Source organism: Hoplias malabaricus, chromosome 2, assembly GCF_029633855.1.
Source record: "Hoplias malabaricus isolate fHopMal1 chromosome 2, fHopMal1.hap1, whole genome shotgun sequence".
NCBI classification, from domain to species: domain Eukaryota; kingdom Metazoa; phylum Chordata; class Actinopteri; order Characiformes; family Erythrinidae; genus Hoplias; species Hoplias malabaricus.
The window spans coordinates 46,329,516-46,345,623 of record NC_089801.1 but is presented as its reverse complement, the minus strand read 5'-3'; the positions used below and the strand labels follow the sequence as shown (position 1 = coordinate 46,345,623).

Sequence of the window (16,108 nt, the reverse complement as noted above, 5' to 3'; positions counted from 1 at the left end):
GAGGAGGTGGTGGTGGTGGAGGAGGTGCTTGTTTGCTGAAGTATTTCTTGCTGTCCAATCGACTGCTTATGAATTAATCGATTACTGCTTAATTGCTCAATAACACCACCACCACCACCAGCTTATGAATGAATGGTGGTCGTTGAGATGGTGTTGTTGAGGAGGTGGTGGTGGTTGTGGAGGTGGATAAGGTCGAGGAGGAGGTGCTGATGGAGGAGGAGGAGGAGGTGGCGGTGGTGGTAGTGGAAGTGGAGGAGGAGGAGGAGGAGTTGGTGGAGGAGGAGGAGGAAGAGGTGGCGGTGGTGGTGGAGGAGGAGGAGGAGGTGGCGGTGGTGGTGGAGGAGGAGGAGGTGGTTGTGGTGGAGGAGGTGCTTATTTGCTGAATTTTTTCTTGCTGACCAATCGACTGCTTATGTGTAAATCGATTACTGCTTAATTGCTCAATTATGCCTGCTTATTTGCTCAATAACACCACCACCTCCCCCACCACCACCTCATACTTATGAATCAATTGTGATTGTGATGGTGGCGGAGATGCTGGTATTGTTGGAGGAGGTGGTGGTGGAGATGGTGTTGGAGGTATTGGTGGTGGTGGAGGTGGTGGTGTTTTTGAGCAGTTAAGCAGGCGTTATTGAGCGATAAAGCAGTAATCGATGGAGGAGGTGGAGGAGGAGGTAGTGGAGGTAAAGGTGGTGGTGGTGGAGGAGGTGGTAATCTAGGTGGAGGAGGAGGAGGTGGTGGTGGTGGAGGTGTAGGAGGAGGAGGAGGAGGTGGTGGTGGTGAAGGTGGAGGAGGAGGAGGAGGTGGAGGTGGTGGTGGTTGAGGAGGAGGAGGTGGCGGTGGTAGTGGTCAAGGTGGAGGAGGAGTAGATGGTGTTGGAAGTGTTGGTGGAGGTGGTGGTGTTATTGAGCAATTAAGCAGGCGTTATCGAGCGATAAAGCAGTAATCAATGGAGGTGGAGGAGGAGTTGGTGGTGGAGGTGTAGGTGGAACAGGAGGTGTTGGAGGTGGAGGAGGAGGAGGTGGCGGTGGTGATGGTGGAGGTGCAGGAGGAGGAGGTGGAGGAGGTGGTAGTGGAGATGGTGTTGGAGGTATTGGTGGTGGTGGAGGTAGTGGTGTTATTGAGCATCTAAGCAGGCATTATTGAGCAATTAAGCAGTAATCAATGGAGGTGGAGGAGGTGGTGGTGGTGGAGGTGGAGGTGGAAGAGGAGGTGATGGGGTTGGAGGATGAGGAGGTGGCGGTTGTGGTGGTGGAGGTGTAGGAGGAGGAGGTGGAGGAGGTGCTGGTGGAGATGGTGTTGGAGGTATTGGTGGTGGTGGAGATGGTGGTGTTATTGAGCATCTAAGCAGGCGTTATTGAGCAATTAAGCAGTAATTAATAGAGGTGGAGGTGGAGGTGGAAGAGGAGGTGTTGGGGTTGGAGGAGGAGGAGGTGGTGATTGTTGATATATTGATTGATTCGTAATGAACTGATTAATTTCTAGCAATTGATTTATTGTTTTCTTGATCACTGAACTGTCTGATGTATTGCTTACTGATTAACTAATGACTACTTACTGATGAATAATTTGCTGAATGTTTGAATAATTGCAGATGAAATTGATTGCTGATTGATTAATTTATTGCTGTTTTTTTTCAGATGATTTATTCGATTGCTTATATTAATGTATTGATTGCTGATTAATTGTTTATTGATGGCTGGATTGATTGCTGCCTTATTGTAAATTGATTGCTGCTTAATTGATTGCTGGTGGTTTAATTGCTTTGTGAATGATTGCTCACTAATTGCTGGTGGATTTATTTTTTTCTGATGATTTGATTGTTGATATATTGATTGACTGCTAATTAACAGATGAATTACTTGCTTATTGGTTAATACATGAATTATTGTTTGCTAATGTAATTTTTAGCTGACAATAGTTTTCTCACTGATTGCTAATTAATTGATTGATTGCTGATGGAGTGATTTATTTCTGTGTAATTGCTTTTCTTTTCGGATTGATTACTACTATTAATTGACTGTGGATTGAGTTATTGTTTACTGATTACTGTAGATGATAGTTTCATTGATTGCTGGTGGATTGATTTATTGTTGATGAGTGGATTGATTACTGATATATTTATGAATTGTTTGCTTATTGATTTACTGAATGCTAATGGTTTGTTTCATGGCTGATAATTTGGTGGCTTACACTTATGGATTGATTGGTGACACATTGATTGACTGCTGATGTACAGATTAATAGCTAATTTATGGCTAATTGATTGAATAATGATTATTCACTTGGAGGAGAAGGTAGTGGAGGTAAAGGTGGAGGAGGTGGTGGTGGTGGAGGAGGTGGTAGTCTAGGTGGAGGAGGAGGAGGAGGAGGTGGTGGTGGTGGAGCTGGAGGAGGAGGAGGAAGAGGTGGAGGTGGTGGTGGTGGAGGTGGAGGAGGAGGTGGTGGAGGAGGAGGAGGTGGTGGTGGTGGAGGAGGTGCTTGTTTGCTGAAGTATTTCTTGCTGACCAATCAACTGCTTATGAATTAATCGATTACTGCTTAATTGCTCAATAACACCACCACCACCACCTGCTTATGAATGAATGGTGGTTGTTGAGATGTAGTTGTTGAGGATGTGGAGGAGGAGGTGGTGGTGGTTGTGGAGGTGGATAACGTCGAGGAGGAGGTGCTAATGGAGGAGGAGGATGTGGCGGTGGTGGTAGTGGAAGTGGAGGAGGAGGAGGAGTAGGTGTTGGTGGTGGAGGAGGAGGATGTGGCGCTGGTGATGGTGGAGGAGGAGGAGGAATAAGTGGCGGTGGTGGTAGAGGAGGAGGAGGAGGTGGCGGTGATGGTGGAGGAGGAGGAGGTGGTTGTGGTGGAGGAGGGGCTTATTTGCTGAATTATTTCTTGCTGACCAATCGACTGCTTATGTGTAAATCGATTACTGCTTAATTGCTCAATTATGCCTGCTTATTTGCTCAATAACACCACCACCTCCACCACCACCACCTCCTGCTTTATGAATCAATTGTGGTTGTGATGGTGGAGGAGATGCTGGTATTGTTGGAGGAGGTGGTGGTGGAGATGGTGTTGGAGGTATTGGTGGTGGTGGAGGTGGTGGTGTTTTTGAGCAGTTAAGCAGGCGTTATTGAGCGATTAAGCAGTAATCGATGGAGGTGGTGGTGGAGGTGGAGGTGGAGGAGGAGTAGATGGTGTTGGAAGTGTTGGTGGTTAATTGTGGTTGTGATGGTGGAGGAGATGCTGGTATTGTTGGAGGAGGTGGTGGTGGAGTTGGTGTTGGAGGTATTGGTGGTGGTGGAGATGATGTTGGAGGTATTGGTGGTGGTGGAGGTGGTGGTGTTTTTGAGCAGTTAAGCAGGCGTTATTGAGCGATTAAGCAGTAATCGATGGAGGTGGTGGTGGAGGTGGAGAGGAGGTGTTGGAGGTGGAGGTGGAGGAGGAGGTAGTGGAGGTAAAGGTGGAGGTGGTGGTGGTGGTGGAGGTGGAGGAGGAGGAGGTGGAGGAGGAGGTAGAGGTGGTGGTGGTGGTGGAGGTGGAGGAGGAGGTGGTGGTTGAGGAGGAGGAGGTGGCGGTGGTAGTGGTCAAGGTGGAGGAGGAGTAGATGGTGTTGGAAGTGTTGGTGGAGGTGGTGGTGTTATTGAGCAATTAAGCAGGCGTTATCGAGCGAGTAAGCAGTAATCAATGGAGGTGGAGGAGGAGTTGGTGGTGGAGGTGTTGGTTGAACCGGAGGTGATGGGGTTGGAGGATGAGGAGGTGGCGGTTGTGGTGGTGGAGGTGCAGGAGGAGGAGGTGGAGGAGGTGGTAGTGGAGATGGTGTTGGAGGTATTGGTGGTGGTGGAGGTAGTGGTGTTATTGAGCATCTAAGCAGGCATTATTGAGCAATTAAGCAGTAATCAATGGAGGTGGAGGTGGAGGTGGAAGAGGAGGTGTTGGGATTGGTGATTGTTGATATATTGATTGATTCGTAATGAACAGATTAATTTCTAGCAATTGATTTATTGTTTTCTTGATCACTGAACTGTCTGATTTATTGCTTACTGATTAACTAATGACTACTTACTGATGAATAATTTGCTGAATGTTTGAATAATTGCAGATGAAATTGATTGCTGATTGATTAATTTATTGCTGTTTTTTTTTTCAGATGATTTATTCGATTGCTTATATTAATGTATTGATTGCTGATTAATTGTTTATTGAAGGTAGTGGAGGTAAAGGTGGAGGAGGTGGTGGTGGTGGAGGAGGTGGTAGTCTAGGTGGAGGAGGAGGAGGAGGAGGTGGTGGTGGTGGAGCTGGAGGAGGAGGAGGAAGAGGTGGAGGTGGTGGTGGTGGAGGTGGAGGAGGAGGTGGTGGTGGTGGAGGAGGTGCTTGTTTGCTGAAGTATTTCTTGCTGACCAATCAACTGCTTATGAATTAATTGATTGCTGCTTAATTGCTCAATAACACCACCACCACCACCTGCTTATGAATGAATGGTGGTCGTTGAGATGTAGTTGTTGAGGATGTGGAGGAGGAGGTGGTGGTGGTGGAGGAGTTGGTAATCTAGGTGGAGGAGGAGGAGGAGGTGGTGGTGGTGGAGGTGGAGGAGGAGGAGGAGGAGGTGGTGGTGGTGAAGGTGGAGGAGGAGGAGGAGGTGGTGGTTGAGGAGGAGGTGGCGGTGGTAGTGGTCAAGGTGGAGGAGGAGTAGATGGTATTGGAAGTGTTGGTGGAGGTGGTGGTGTTATTGAGCAATTAAGCAGGCGTTATCGAGCGATTAAGCAGTAATCAATAGAGGTGGAGGAGGAGTTGGTGGTGGAGGTGTAGGTGGAACAGGAGGTGTTGGAGGTGGAGGAGGAGGAGGTGGCGGTGATGATAGTGGAGGTGCAGGAGGAGGAGGTGGAGGAGGTGGTAGTGGAGATGGTGTTGGAGGTATTGGTGGTGGTGGAGGTAGTGGTGTTATTGAGCATCTAAGCAGGCATTATTGAGCAATTAATTAGTAATCAATGGAAGAGGTGGAGGTGGTGGTGGTGGAGGTGGAGGAGGAGGTGGTGGTGGTGGAGGAGGTGCTTGTTTGCTGAAGTATTTCTTGCTGACCAATCAACCGCTTATGAATTAATCGATTACTGCTTAATTGCTCAATAACACCACCACCACCACCTGCTTATGAATGAATGGTGGTCGTTGAGATGTAGTTGTTGAGGATGTGGAGGAGGAGGTGGTGGTGGTTGTGGAGGTGGATAAGGTCGAGGAGGAGGTGGCGGTGGTGGTAGTGGAAGTGGAGGAGGAGGAGGAGGAGGTGTTGGTGGTGGATGAGGAAGATGTGGCGCTGGTGATGGTGGAGGAGGAGGAGGAATAGGTGGCGGTGGTGGTAGAGGAGGAGGAGGAGGTGGCGGTGATGGTGGAGGAGGAGGAGGTGGTTGTGGTGGAGGAGGTGCTTATTTGCTGAATTATTTCTTGCTGACCAATCGACTGCTTATGTGTAAATCGATTACTGCTTAATTGCTCAATTATGCCTGCTTATTTGCTCAATAACACCACCACCTCCACCACCACCACCTCCTGCTTATGAATCAATTGTGGTTGTGATGGTGGAGGAGATGCTGGTATTGTTGGAGGAGGTGGTGGTGGAGTTGGTGTTGGAGGTATTGGTGGTGGTGGAGATGATGTTGGAGGTATTGGTGGTGGTGGAGGTGGTGGTGTTTTTGAGCAGTTAAGCAGGCGTTATTGAGCGATTAAGCAGTAATCGATGGAGGTGGTGGTGGAGGTGGAGAGGAGGTGTTGGAGGTGGAGGTGGAGGAGGAGGTAGTGGAGGTAAAGGTGGAGGTGGTGGTGGTGGTGGAGGTGGAGGAGGAGGAGGTGGAGGAGGAGGTGGAGGTGGTGGTGGTGGTGGAGGTGGAGGAGGAGGTGGTGGTTGAGGAGGAGGAGGTGGCGGTGGTAGTGGTCAAGGTGGAGGAGGAGTAGATGGTGTTGGAAGTGTTGGTGGAGGTGGTGGTGTTATTGAGCAATTAAGCAGGCGTTATCGAGCGAGTAAGCAGTAATCAATGGAGGTGGAGGAGGAGTTGGTGGTGGAGGTGTAGGTGGAACCGGAGGTGTTGGAGGTGGAGGAGGTGGTAGTGGAGATGGTGTTGGGGGTATTGGTGGTGGTGGAGGTAGTGGTGTTATTGAGCATCTAAGCAGGCATTATTGAGCAATTAAGCAGTAATCAATGGAGGTGGAGGAGGAGGTGGAGGTGGAAGAGGAGGTGATGGGGTTGGAGGATGAGGAGGTGGCGGTTGTGGTGGTGGAGGTGTAGGAGGAGGAGGTGGAGGAGGTGCTGGTGGAGATGGTGTTGGAGGTATTGGTGATGGTGGAGATGGTGGTGTTACTGAGCATCTAAGCAGGCGTTATTGAGCAATTAAGCAGTAATCAATAGAGGTGGAGGTGGAGGTGGAAGAGGAGGTGTTGGGATTGGAGGAGGAGGAGGTGGTGATTGTTGATATATTGATTGATTCGTAATGAACAGATTAATTTCTAGCATTGATTTATTGTTTTCTTGATCACTGAACTGTCTGATTTATTGCTTACTGATTAACTAATGACTACTTACTGATGAATAATTTGCTGAATGTTTGAATAATTGCAGATGAAATTGATTGCTGATTGATTAATTTATTGCTGTTTTTTTTTCAGATGATTTATTCGATTGCTTATATTAATGTATTGATTGCTGATTAATTGTTTATTGATGGCTGGATTGATTGCTGCCTTATTGTAAATTGATTGCTGCTTAATTGATTGCTGGTGGTTTAATTGCTTTGTGAATGATTGCTCACTAATTGCTGGTGGATTTATTTTTTTCAGATGATTTGATTGTTGAAATATTGATTGACTGCTAATTAACAGATGAATTACTTGCTTATTGGTTAATACATGAATTATTGTTTGGTAATGTAATTTTTAGCTGACAATAGTTTTCTCACTGATTGCTAATTAATTGATTGATTGCTGATGGAGTGATTTATTTCTGTGTAATTGCTTTTCTTTTCGGATTGATTACTCATATTAATTGACTGTGGATTGAGTTATTGTTTACTGATTACTGTAGATGATAGTTTCATTGATTGCTGGTGGATTGATTTATTGTTGATGAGTGGATTGATTACTGATATATTTATGAATTGTTTGCTTATTGATTTACTGAATGCTAATGGTTTGTTTCATGGCTGATAATTTGGTGGCTTACACTTATGGATTGATTGGTGATACATTGATTGACTGCTGATGTACAGATTAATAGCTAATTTATGGCTAATTGATTGACTAATGATTATTCACTTGGAGGAGAAGGTAGTGGAGGTAAAGGTGGAGGAGGTGGTGGTGGTGGAGGAGGTGGTAATCTAGGTGAAGGAGGAGGAGGAGGAGGTGGAGGTGGTGGAGGTGGAGGAGGAGGAGGTGGTGGTGGTGGAGGTGGAGGAGGAGGTGGTGGAGGAGGAGGAGGTGGTGGTGGTGGAGGAGGTGCTTGTTTGCTGAAGTATTTCTTGCTGTCCAATCGACTGCTTATGAATTAATCGATTACTGCTTAATTGCTCAATAACACCACCACCACCACCAGCTTATGAATGAATGGTGGTCGTTGAGATGGTGTTGTTGAGGAGGTGGTGGTGGTTGTGGAGGTGGATAAGGTCGAGGAGGAGGAGGAGGTGGCGGTGGTGGTAGTGGAAGTGGAGGAGGAGGAGGAGGAGGATGTGGCGCTGGTGATGGTGGAGGAGGAAGAGTTGGTGGAGGAGGAGGAGGAAGAGGTGGCGGTGGTGGTGGAGGAGGAGGAGGAGGTGGCGGTGGTGGTGGAGGAGGAGGAGGTGGTTGTGGTGGAGGAGGTGCTTATTTGCTGAATTATTTCTTGCTGACCAATCGACTGCTTATGTGTAAATCGATTACTGCTTAATTGCTCAATTATGCCTGCTTATTTGCTCAATAACACCACCACCTCCCCCACCACCACCTCATGCTTATGAATCAATTGTGGTTGTGATGGTGGCGGAGATGCTGGTATTGTTGGAGGAGGTGGTTGTGGAGATGGTGTTGGAGGTATTGGTGGTGGTGGAGGTGGTGGTGTTTTTGAGCAGTTAAGCAGGCGTTATTGAGCGATAAAGCAGTAATCGATGGAGGTGGTGGTGGAGGTGGAGGAGGAGGTGTTGGAGGTGGAGGTGGAGGAGGAGGTAGTGGAGGTAAAGGTGGTGGTGGTGGAGGAGGTGGTAATCTAGGTGGAGGAGGAGGAGGAGGAGGTGGTGGTGGTGGAGGTGGAGGAGGAGGAGGAGGAGGAGGTGGTGGTGGTGGAGGTGGAGGAGGAGGAGGAGGAGGTGGTGGTGGTGAAGGTGGAGGAGGAGGAGGAGGTGGAGGTGGTGGTGGTGGAGGTGGAGGAGGAGGTGGTGGTTGAGGAGGAGGAGGTGGCGGTGGTAGTGGTCAAGGTGGAGGAGGAGTAGATGGTGTTGGAAGTGTTGGTGGAGGTGGTGGTGTTATTGAGCAATTAAGCAGGCGTTATCGAGCGATTAAGCAGTAATCAATGGAGGTGGAGGAGGAGTTGGTGGTGGAGGTGTAGGTGGAACAGGAGGTGTTGGAGGTGGAGGAGGAGGAGGTGGCGGTGGTGATGGTGGAGGTGCAGGAGGAGGAGGTGGAGGAGGTGGTAGTGGAGATGGTGTTGGAGGTATTGGTGGTGGTGGAGGTAGTGGTGTTATTGAGCATCTAAGCAGGCATTATTGAGCAATTAAGCAGTAATCAATGGAGGTGGAGGAGGAGGTGGTGGTGGTGGTGGAGGTTGAGGTGGAAGAGGAGGTGATGGGGTTGGAGGATGAGGAGGTGGCGGTTGTGGTGGTGGAGGTGTAGGAGGAGGAGGTGGAGGAGGTGCTGGTGGAGATGGTGTTGGAGGTATTGGTGATGGTGGAGATGGTGGTGTTATTGAGCATCTAAGCAGGCGTTATTGAGCATCTAAGCAGTAATCAATAGAGGTGGAGGTGGAAGAGGAGGTGTTGGGGTTGGAGGAGGAGGAGGTGGTGGTTGTTGATATTTTGATTGACTCGTAATGAACAGATTAATTTCTAGCAATTGATTTATTGTTTTCTTGATAACTGAACTGTCTGATGTATTGCTTACTGATTAACTAATGACTACTTACTGATGAATAATTTGCTGAATGTTTGAATAATTGCAGATGAAATTGATTGCTGATTGATTAATTTATTGCTGGTTATTTTTGTCAGATGATTTATTCAACTGCTTATATTTATGTATTGCTTGCTGATTAATTGTTTATTGATGGCCGGATTGATTGCTGCCTTATTGTAAATTGATTGCTGCTTAATTGATTGCTGGTGGTTTAACTGCTTTGTGAATGATTGCTCACTAATTGCTGGTGGATTTATTTTTTTCTGATGATTTGATTGTTGATATATTGATTGACTGCTAATTAACAGATGATTTACTTGCTTATTGGTTAATACATGAATTATTGTTTGCTAATGTAATTTTTAGCTGACATTAGTCTTCTCACTGATTGCTAATTAATTGATTGATTGCTGATGGAGTGATTTATTTCTGTGTAATTGCTTTTCTTTTCGGATTGATTACTCATATTAATTGACTGTGGATTGAGTTATTGTTTACTGATTACTGTAGATGATAGTTTCATTGATTGCTGGTGGATTGATTTATTGTTGATAATTTGATGGCTTACAGTTATGGATTGATTGGTGATATATTGATTGACTGCTGATGTACAGATTAATAGCTAATTCATGGCTTATTGATTGACTAATGATTATTCACTGATTAATGCTGATGATTTATTGCTGAGGATTGAATTGATTGCATATATTTTATATTGTTTTTTTGATGGTTTTGGATTGATTGCTTTTTATATTAATTAATTGCTGATGGTAAAAACTAAAGAATTATTCTTTTCCGATTACTATATCGCTGGTAGATTCCTTATTTTCTGAGTAATTTATTGCTGACTAATTGACTGCTAATGAATGAATCGATAACTGTTTTATTGTTCAGTAACACCTGCTTAATTGCTCAATAACGCCTGCTTAATTGTTCAGTAACATTACCACCTACACCACCACCACTTCCAACACCACCACCTGCTAATGAATGAATGGTGGTTGTGGTGGAGGTGGAGGTGGAGGTGCAGGAGGAGGAGGTGGTGACGGTGGTAGTGGAGGTGGAGGAGGAGGAGGTGGTGGTGGTGAAGGAGGTGCTTATTTGCTGAATTATTTCTTGCTGACCAATTGACTGCTTATGAATAAATCGATTACTGCTTAATTGCTCAATAACACCACCTCCACCACCACCTGCTTATGAATGAATGGTGGTGGAGGAGATGTTGGTAGAGTTGGAGGAGGTGGTGGTGGAGATGGTGTCCTTGAAAAGGTGGAGGAGGAGGTGGTGGTGGAGGTGGGGGTGGTGGAGGAGGAGGTGGTGGTTCAGGAGGAAGAGGTGGCGGTGCTAGTGGTGGAGGTGGTGGTGGAGATGGTGTTGGAGGTATTGGTGGAGGTGGTGGTGTTACTGAGCAATTAAGCACGCGTTATTCAGCGACTAAGCAGTAATCGATGGAGGTGGTGGTGTAGGTGGAGGTGGAGGAGGAGGAGGAGGTGGTGGTGGTGGTGGTGGAGGTGTAGGAGGAGGATGGGGATGAGGTGGTGGTGCAAATGATGTTATAGGTATTAGTGGTGGTGGAGGTGGTGGTGTTATTGAGAAATTAAGCAGGCATTATTGAGAGATTAAGCAGTAATCGATGGAGGTGCAGGAGTAGGTGGAGGTGGAAGAGGAGGTGTTGTGGTTGGAAGAGGAGGATGTGGTGATTGTTGATATATTGACAGACTCCTAATGAACAGATTAATTTCTAGCAATTGATTTCTGATTTATTGATTGCTTGATCACTGAACTGACTGATTTATTGCTTACTAATTAACTAATGACTACTTACTGGTGAATAATTTGCTGAATGTTTGAATAATTGCAGATGGAATTGATTGCTAATTGATTAATTTATTGCTGGTTATTTTTTAGATGATTTATTCGATTGCTTATATTAATGTATTGATTGCTGATTAATTGTTTATTGATGGCTGGATTGATTGCTGCCTTATTGTAAATTGATTGCTGCTTAATTGATTGCTGGTGGTTTAATTGCTTTGTGAATTATTGCTCACTAATTGCTCATGGATTTATTTTTTCTGATGATTTGATTGTAGATATATTGATTGACTGCTAATGAACAGATGAATTTCTTGCTTATTGGTTAATACATGAATTATTGTTTGCTAATGTAATTTTTAGCTGACAATAGTTTTCTCACTGATTGCTAATTAATTGATTGATTCCTGATGGAGTGATTTATTTCTGTGCATCTGTGTTATTGTTGATGAGTGGATTGATTACTGATATATTTATGAATTGTTTGCTTAATGATTTACTGAATGCTGATGGTTTGATTTATGGCTGATAATTTGATGGCTTACACTTATGGATTGATTGGTGATATATTGATTGACTGCTGACGTACAGATTAATAGCTAATTTATGGCTTATTGATTGACTATTCACTGATTAATTTTGAGCTGATGATTGATTTATTGCTGAGGATTGGATTGATTGTAGATATTTTATTTTGTGTTTTGATGGTTTTGGATAGATTGCTGGTTATATTAAGTAATTGCTGATCGTACAAATTGAAGAATTATTACTTGCTGACTACTATATAGCTGATAGATACCTTATTTGCTGAATAATTTCTTGCTGACCAATCGACTGCTTTTGAATGAATCGATTACTGTTTAATTGTTTAATAACGCCTGCTTAATTGCTCAATAATGCCTGTTGAATTGCTCAATAACACCACCACCTCCACCACCACCACTTCCAACACCACCACCTGCTTATGAATGAATGGTGGTTGTGGTGGAGGAGATGTTGGTAGTGTTGGAGGAAGTGGAGGTGCAGATGGTGCTTTGGAGGACGTGGTTGAGGAGGAGGAGGAGGAGGTGCCTGTGGTGGTAGTGGAGGAGGACGTGGCAGTGGAGTTGGAGGTGGAGGAGGTGGTGGTGCAGGTGGAGGAGGAGGAGGTGGCAGTTGTGGTGGTGGAGGTGCCACCACCACCTGCTTATGAATGAATGGTGGTGGTGGAGGAGATGCTGGTAGTGTTGGAGGAGGTGGTGGTGGAGATGGTATTGGAGGTATTGGTGGTGGTGGAGTTGGTGGTGTTATTGAGAAATTAAGCAGGCGTTATTGAGCAATTAATTGCTTTGTGAATGTTTGCTCACTAATTGCTGGTGGATTTATTTTTTTCTGATGATTTGATTGTTGATATATTGATTGACTGCTATTGAACAGATGAATTTCTTGCTTATTGGTTAATACATGAATTATTGTTTGCTAATTTAATTTTTAGCTGACATTAGTTTTCTCACTGATTGCTAATTAATTGATTGATTGCTGATGGAGTGATTTATTTCTGTGTAATTGCTTTTTACTTTTTGGAATAATTACTCATATTAATTGACTGTGGATTGAGTTATTGTTTACTGATTACTGTAGATGATAGTTTCATTGATTGCTGGTGGATTGATTTATTGTTGATGAGTGGATTGATTACTGATATGTTTATGAATTGTTTGCTTATTGATTTACTGAATGCTAATGGTTTGTTTCATGGCTGATAATTTGGTGGCTTACACTTATGGATTGATTGGTGATACATTGATTGACTGCTGATGTACAGATTAATAGCTAATTTATGGCTTATTGATTGACTAATGATTATTCACTTATTAATTTTGAGCTGATGATTGATTTATTGGTGAGGATTGAATTGATTGCAGATACTTTATATTGTTTTTGGATGGTTTTGGTTTGATTGCGGGTTATATTAATTAATTGCTTATGGTAAAAACTGAAGAATTATTCTTTTCTGATTACTATATAGCTGATAGTTTCCTTATTTGCTGAATTATTTCTTGCTGAATAATTGACTGCTTTTGAATGAATCGATTACTGTTTAATTGATCAATAACACCTGCTTAATTGCTCAATAACATCACCTACTCCACCACCACCACTTCCAACACCACCACCTGCTTATGAATGAATGGTGGTTGTGGTGGAGGAGATGGTGAGGAGGTGGTGGTGGTGGAGGTGGAGGAGAAGTTATTGGAGATAAAGGTGGTGGAGGAGGTGGTGAAGGTGGAGGAGGTGGTAGTCTAGGTGGAGGAGGAGGAGGAGGTGGAGGTAGTGGTGGAGGTGGAGGAGGAGGAGGTGGAGGAGGAGGAGGTGGAGTTGGTGGTGGTGGAAGTGGAGGAGGAGGAGGAGGTGGAGGTGGTGGTGGTGGAAGTGGAGGAGGAGGAGGTGGTGGTGGTGTTGGAGGAGGTGGTGGTGGTGGAGGTGGATAAGGTCGAGGAGGAGGTGCTGATGGAGGAGGAGGAGGAGTCAATGGTGAATCAATGGTGGTTGTGGTGGTGGAGGAGATGCTGGTAGTGTTGGAGGAGGTGGTGGTGGAGATGGTGTTGGAGGTATTGGTGGTGGTGGAGGTGGTGGTGTTTTTGAGCAGTTAAGCAGGCGCTATTAAGCGATTAAGCAGTAATCGATGGAGGTGGTGGAAGAGGAGGTGGTGGTGGAGGTGGAGGAGGAGGTGTTGGAGGTGGAGGTGGAGGAGGCGGAGGAGGAGGTGGCGGTGGCAGTGGAGGTGGATGAGGAGGAGGTGGCGGTGGAGGTGGAGGTGGAGGAGGACGAGATGGTGGTGGTTGTGGTGTTGGAGGTGGAGGAGGAGGTGGTTGTGGTGGAGGAGGTGCTTATTTGCTGAATTATTTCTTGCTGACCAATCGACTGCTTATGAATAAATCCATTACTGCTTAATTGCTAAATAACGCCTGCTTAATTGACTAATAATTACTTACTGATGAATTACTTACTGAAGGCATTATTGAGCAATTAAGCAGTAATCAATAGAGGTGGAGATGGAGGTGGAAGACGAGGCGTTATTGAGCAATTAAGCAGGCGTCATTGAGCGATTAAGGAGTAATCGATGGAGGTGGTGGAGGATGAGGAGCTGGTGGTGTGGTGGTGGAGGTAGAGGAGGTTGCAGTGGTGGTAATGGCGAATGTGGTGGCGCTGGTGGTAGAGGTGGTGGCGGTGGTGGAGGAGGTGGTGGTGGTGGAGTTAGTGGAGGAGGAGGAGGTGGAGCTGGTATTAGTGATGGAGATGGATGAGGAGGTGGTTGTGGTGGAGGTGGCGGTGGTGGAGGAGGTGGTGGTGGTTAAGTTGGTGGAGGAGGAGGAGGTTGCGATGATGGTAGTGCTGGAGGTGGATGAGGAGGTGGTTGTGGTGGAGGAGGTGCTTATTTGCTGAATTGTTTCTTGCTGACCAATCGACTGCTTATGAATATATCGATTACTGCTTAATCGCTCGATAACGCCTGCTTAATTGCTCAATAACACTACCACCTCCACCACCACCACCACCTGCTTATGAATGAATGGTTGTGGTGGTGGAGGAGATGCTGGTAGTGTTGGAGATGGTGTTGGAGGTATTGGTGGTGGTGGAGGTGGTGGTGTTATTGAGCAATTAAGCAGGCATTATTGAGCAATTAAGCAGTAATCGATGTAGGTGGTGGGGGTGGAGGAGGTGTTGGTGGTGGAGGAGTAGGTGGTTGTAGTGGAGGAGGTGCTTACTTGCTGAATTATTTCTTGCTGACCAATCGACTGCTTAAGAATGAATCAATTACTGCTTAATTGCTCAATAACAGCACCGCCTCCACCACAACCACCTCCAACACCACCACCACCTGCTTATGAATGAATGGTGGTGGTGGTGGTGGAGGAGGTGCTGGTAGTGTTGGAGGACGTGGTGGTGAAGATGGTGTTGGAGTTATTGGTGGTGGTGGAGGTGGTGGTGTTATTGAGCAATTAAGCAGGTGTTGTTGAGCGATTAAGCAGTAATCCATGGAGGTGGAGGTGGTTGAGCTGGAAGTGGTGCAGGAGGTGGAGGTGGTGGTGGTGGAGGAGGAGGAGGAGGAGGAGGTGCTTATTTGCTGATTTATTTTTTGCTGACCAATCCACTACTTATGAATAAATCGATTACTGATTAATTACACCTCCCCCTCCACCACCACCACCTCCAACACCTCCACCATCTGCTTATGAATGAATGGTGGTGGAGGAGATGCTGTTAGTGTTGGAGGAGGTGGTGGTGGAGATGGTTTTGGAGGTATTGGTGGTGGTGGAGGTGGTGGTGTTATTGAGCAATTAAGCAGGCGTCATTGAGCGATTAAGGAGTAATCGATGGAGGTGGTGGAGGAGGACGAGCTGGTGGTGTGGTGGTGGAGGTAGAGTAGGTTGCAGTGGTGGTAATGGCGGATGTGGTGGCGCTGGTGGTAGAGGAGGAGGTGGTGGTGGAGATGGTGGTGTTATTGAGCAATTAAACAGGAATTATTGAGTGATTAAGCAGCAATCGATGGAGGAGGAAGAGGTGATTGTGGTGGAGGAGGTGCTTATTTGCTGAATTATTTCTTGCTGACCAATCGACTGCTTATGAATAAATCGATTACTGCTTAATTGCTCAATAACGCCTGCTTAATTGCTCAATAACACCACCAACTCCAACACCACCACCACCTGCTTATGAATGAATGTTGGGGGAGATACTGGTAGTGTTGGAGGAGGTGGTGGTGAAGATGGTTTTGGAGGTTTTGGTTGTGGTGGAAGTGGTGGTGGTGTTATTGAGCGATGAAACAGTAATCGATGGAGGTGTTGGAGGAGGAGGTGGTTAATGGCTTATTGATTGACTAATGAGTATTCTCTGATTAATTTTGAGCTGATGATTGATTTATTGCTGAGGATTGAATTGATTGCAGATATTTTATATTGTGTTTTGATAGTTTTGGATTGATTGATGGTTATATTAATTAAATGTTGATGGTAAAAACTGAATTATTCTTTTCTGATTACTATTTAGCTGATAGATTCCTTATTTGCTGAATTATTTCTTGCTGACTAATTGACTACTTATGAATGAATTGATTACTGCTTAATTGCTCAACATTCAATTGACTTCTGTTGGGTTTATTTTTTGCTGATTTGACTGATTGTTTTTCATG

General features: G+C 45.5%; 1 protein-coding gene across 1 annotated transcript; it reads left to right on the top strand.

The window, feature by feature from the left end:
* The first annotated feature begins 13,600 nt into the window (after nt 1-13,600).
* Nucleotides 13,601-14,361, top strand: LOC136676902 (uncharacterized). The gene is made up of 2 exons (XM_066654188.1): nt 13,601-13,771; nt 14,083-14,361. The coding sequence occupies exons 1-2, from the start codon at nt 13,601-13,603 to the stop codon at nt 14,359-14,361; spliced, it is 450 nt and encodes a 149-aa protein (XP_066510285.1).
* The last annotated feature ends 1,747 nt before the right edge of the window (nt 14,362-16,108 follow it).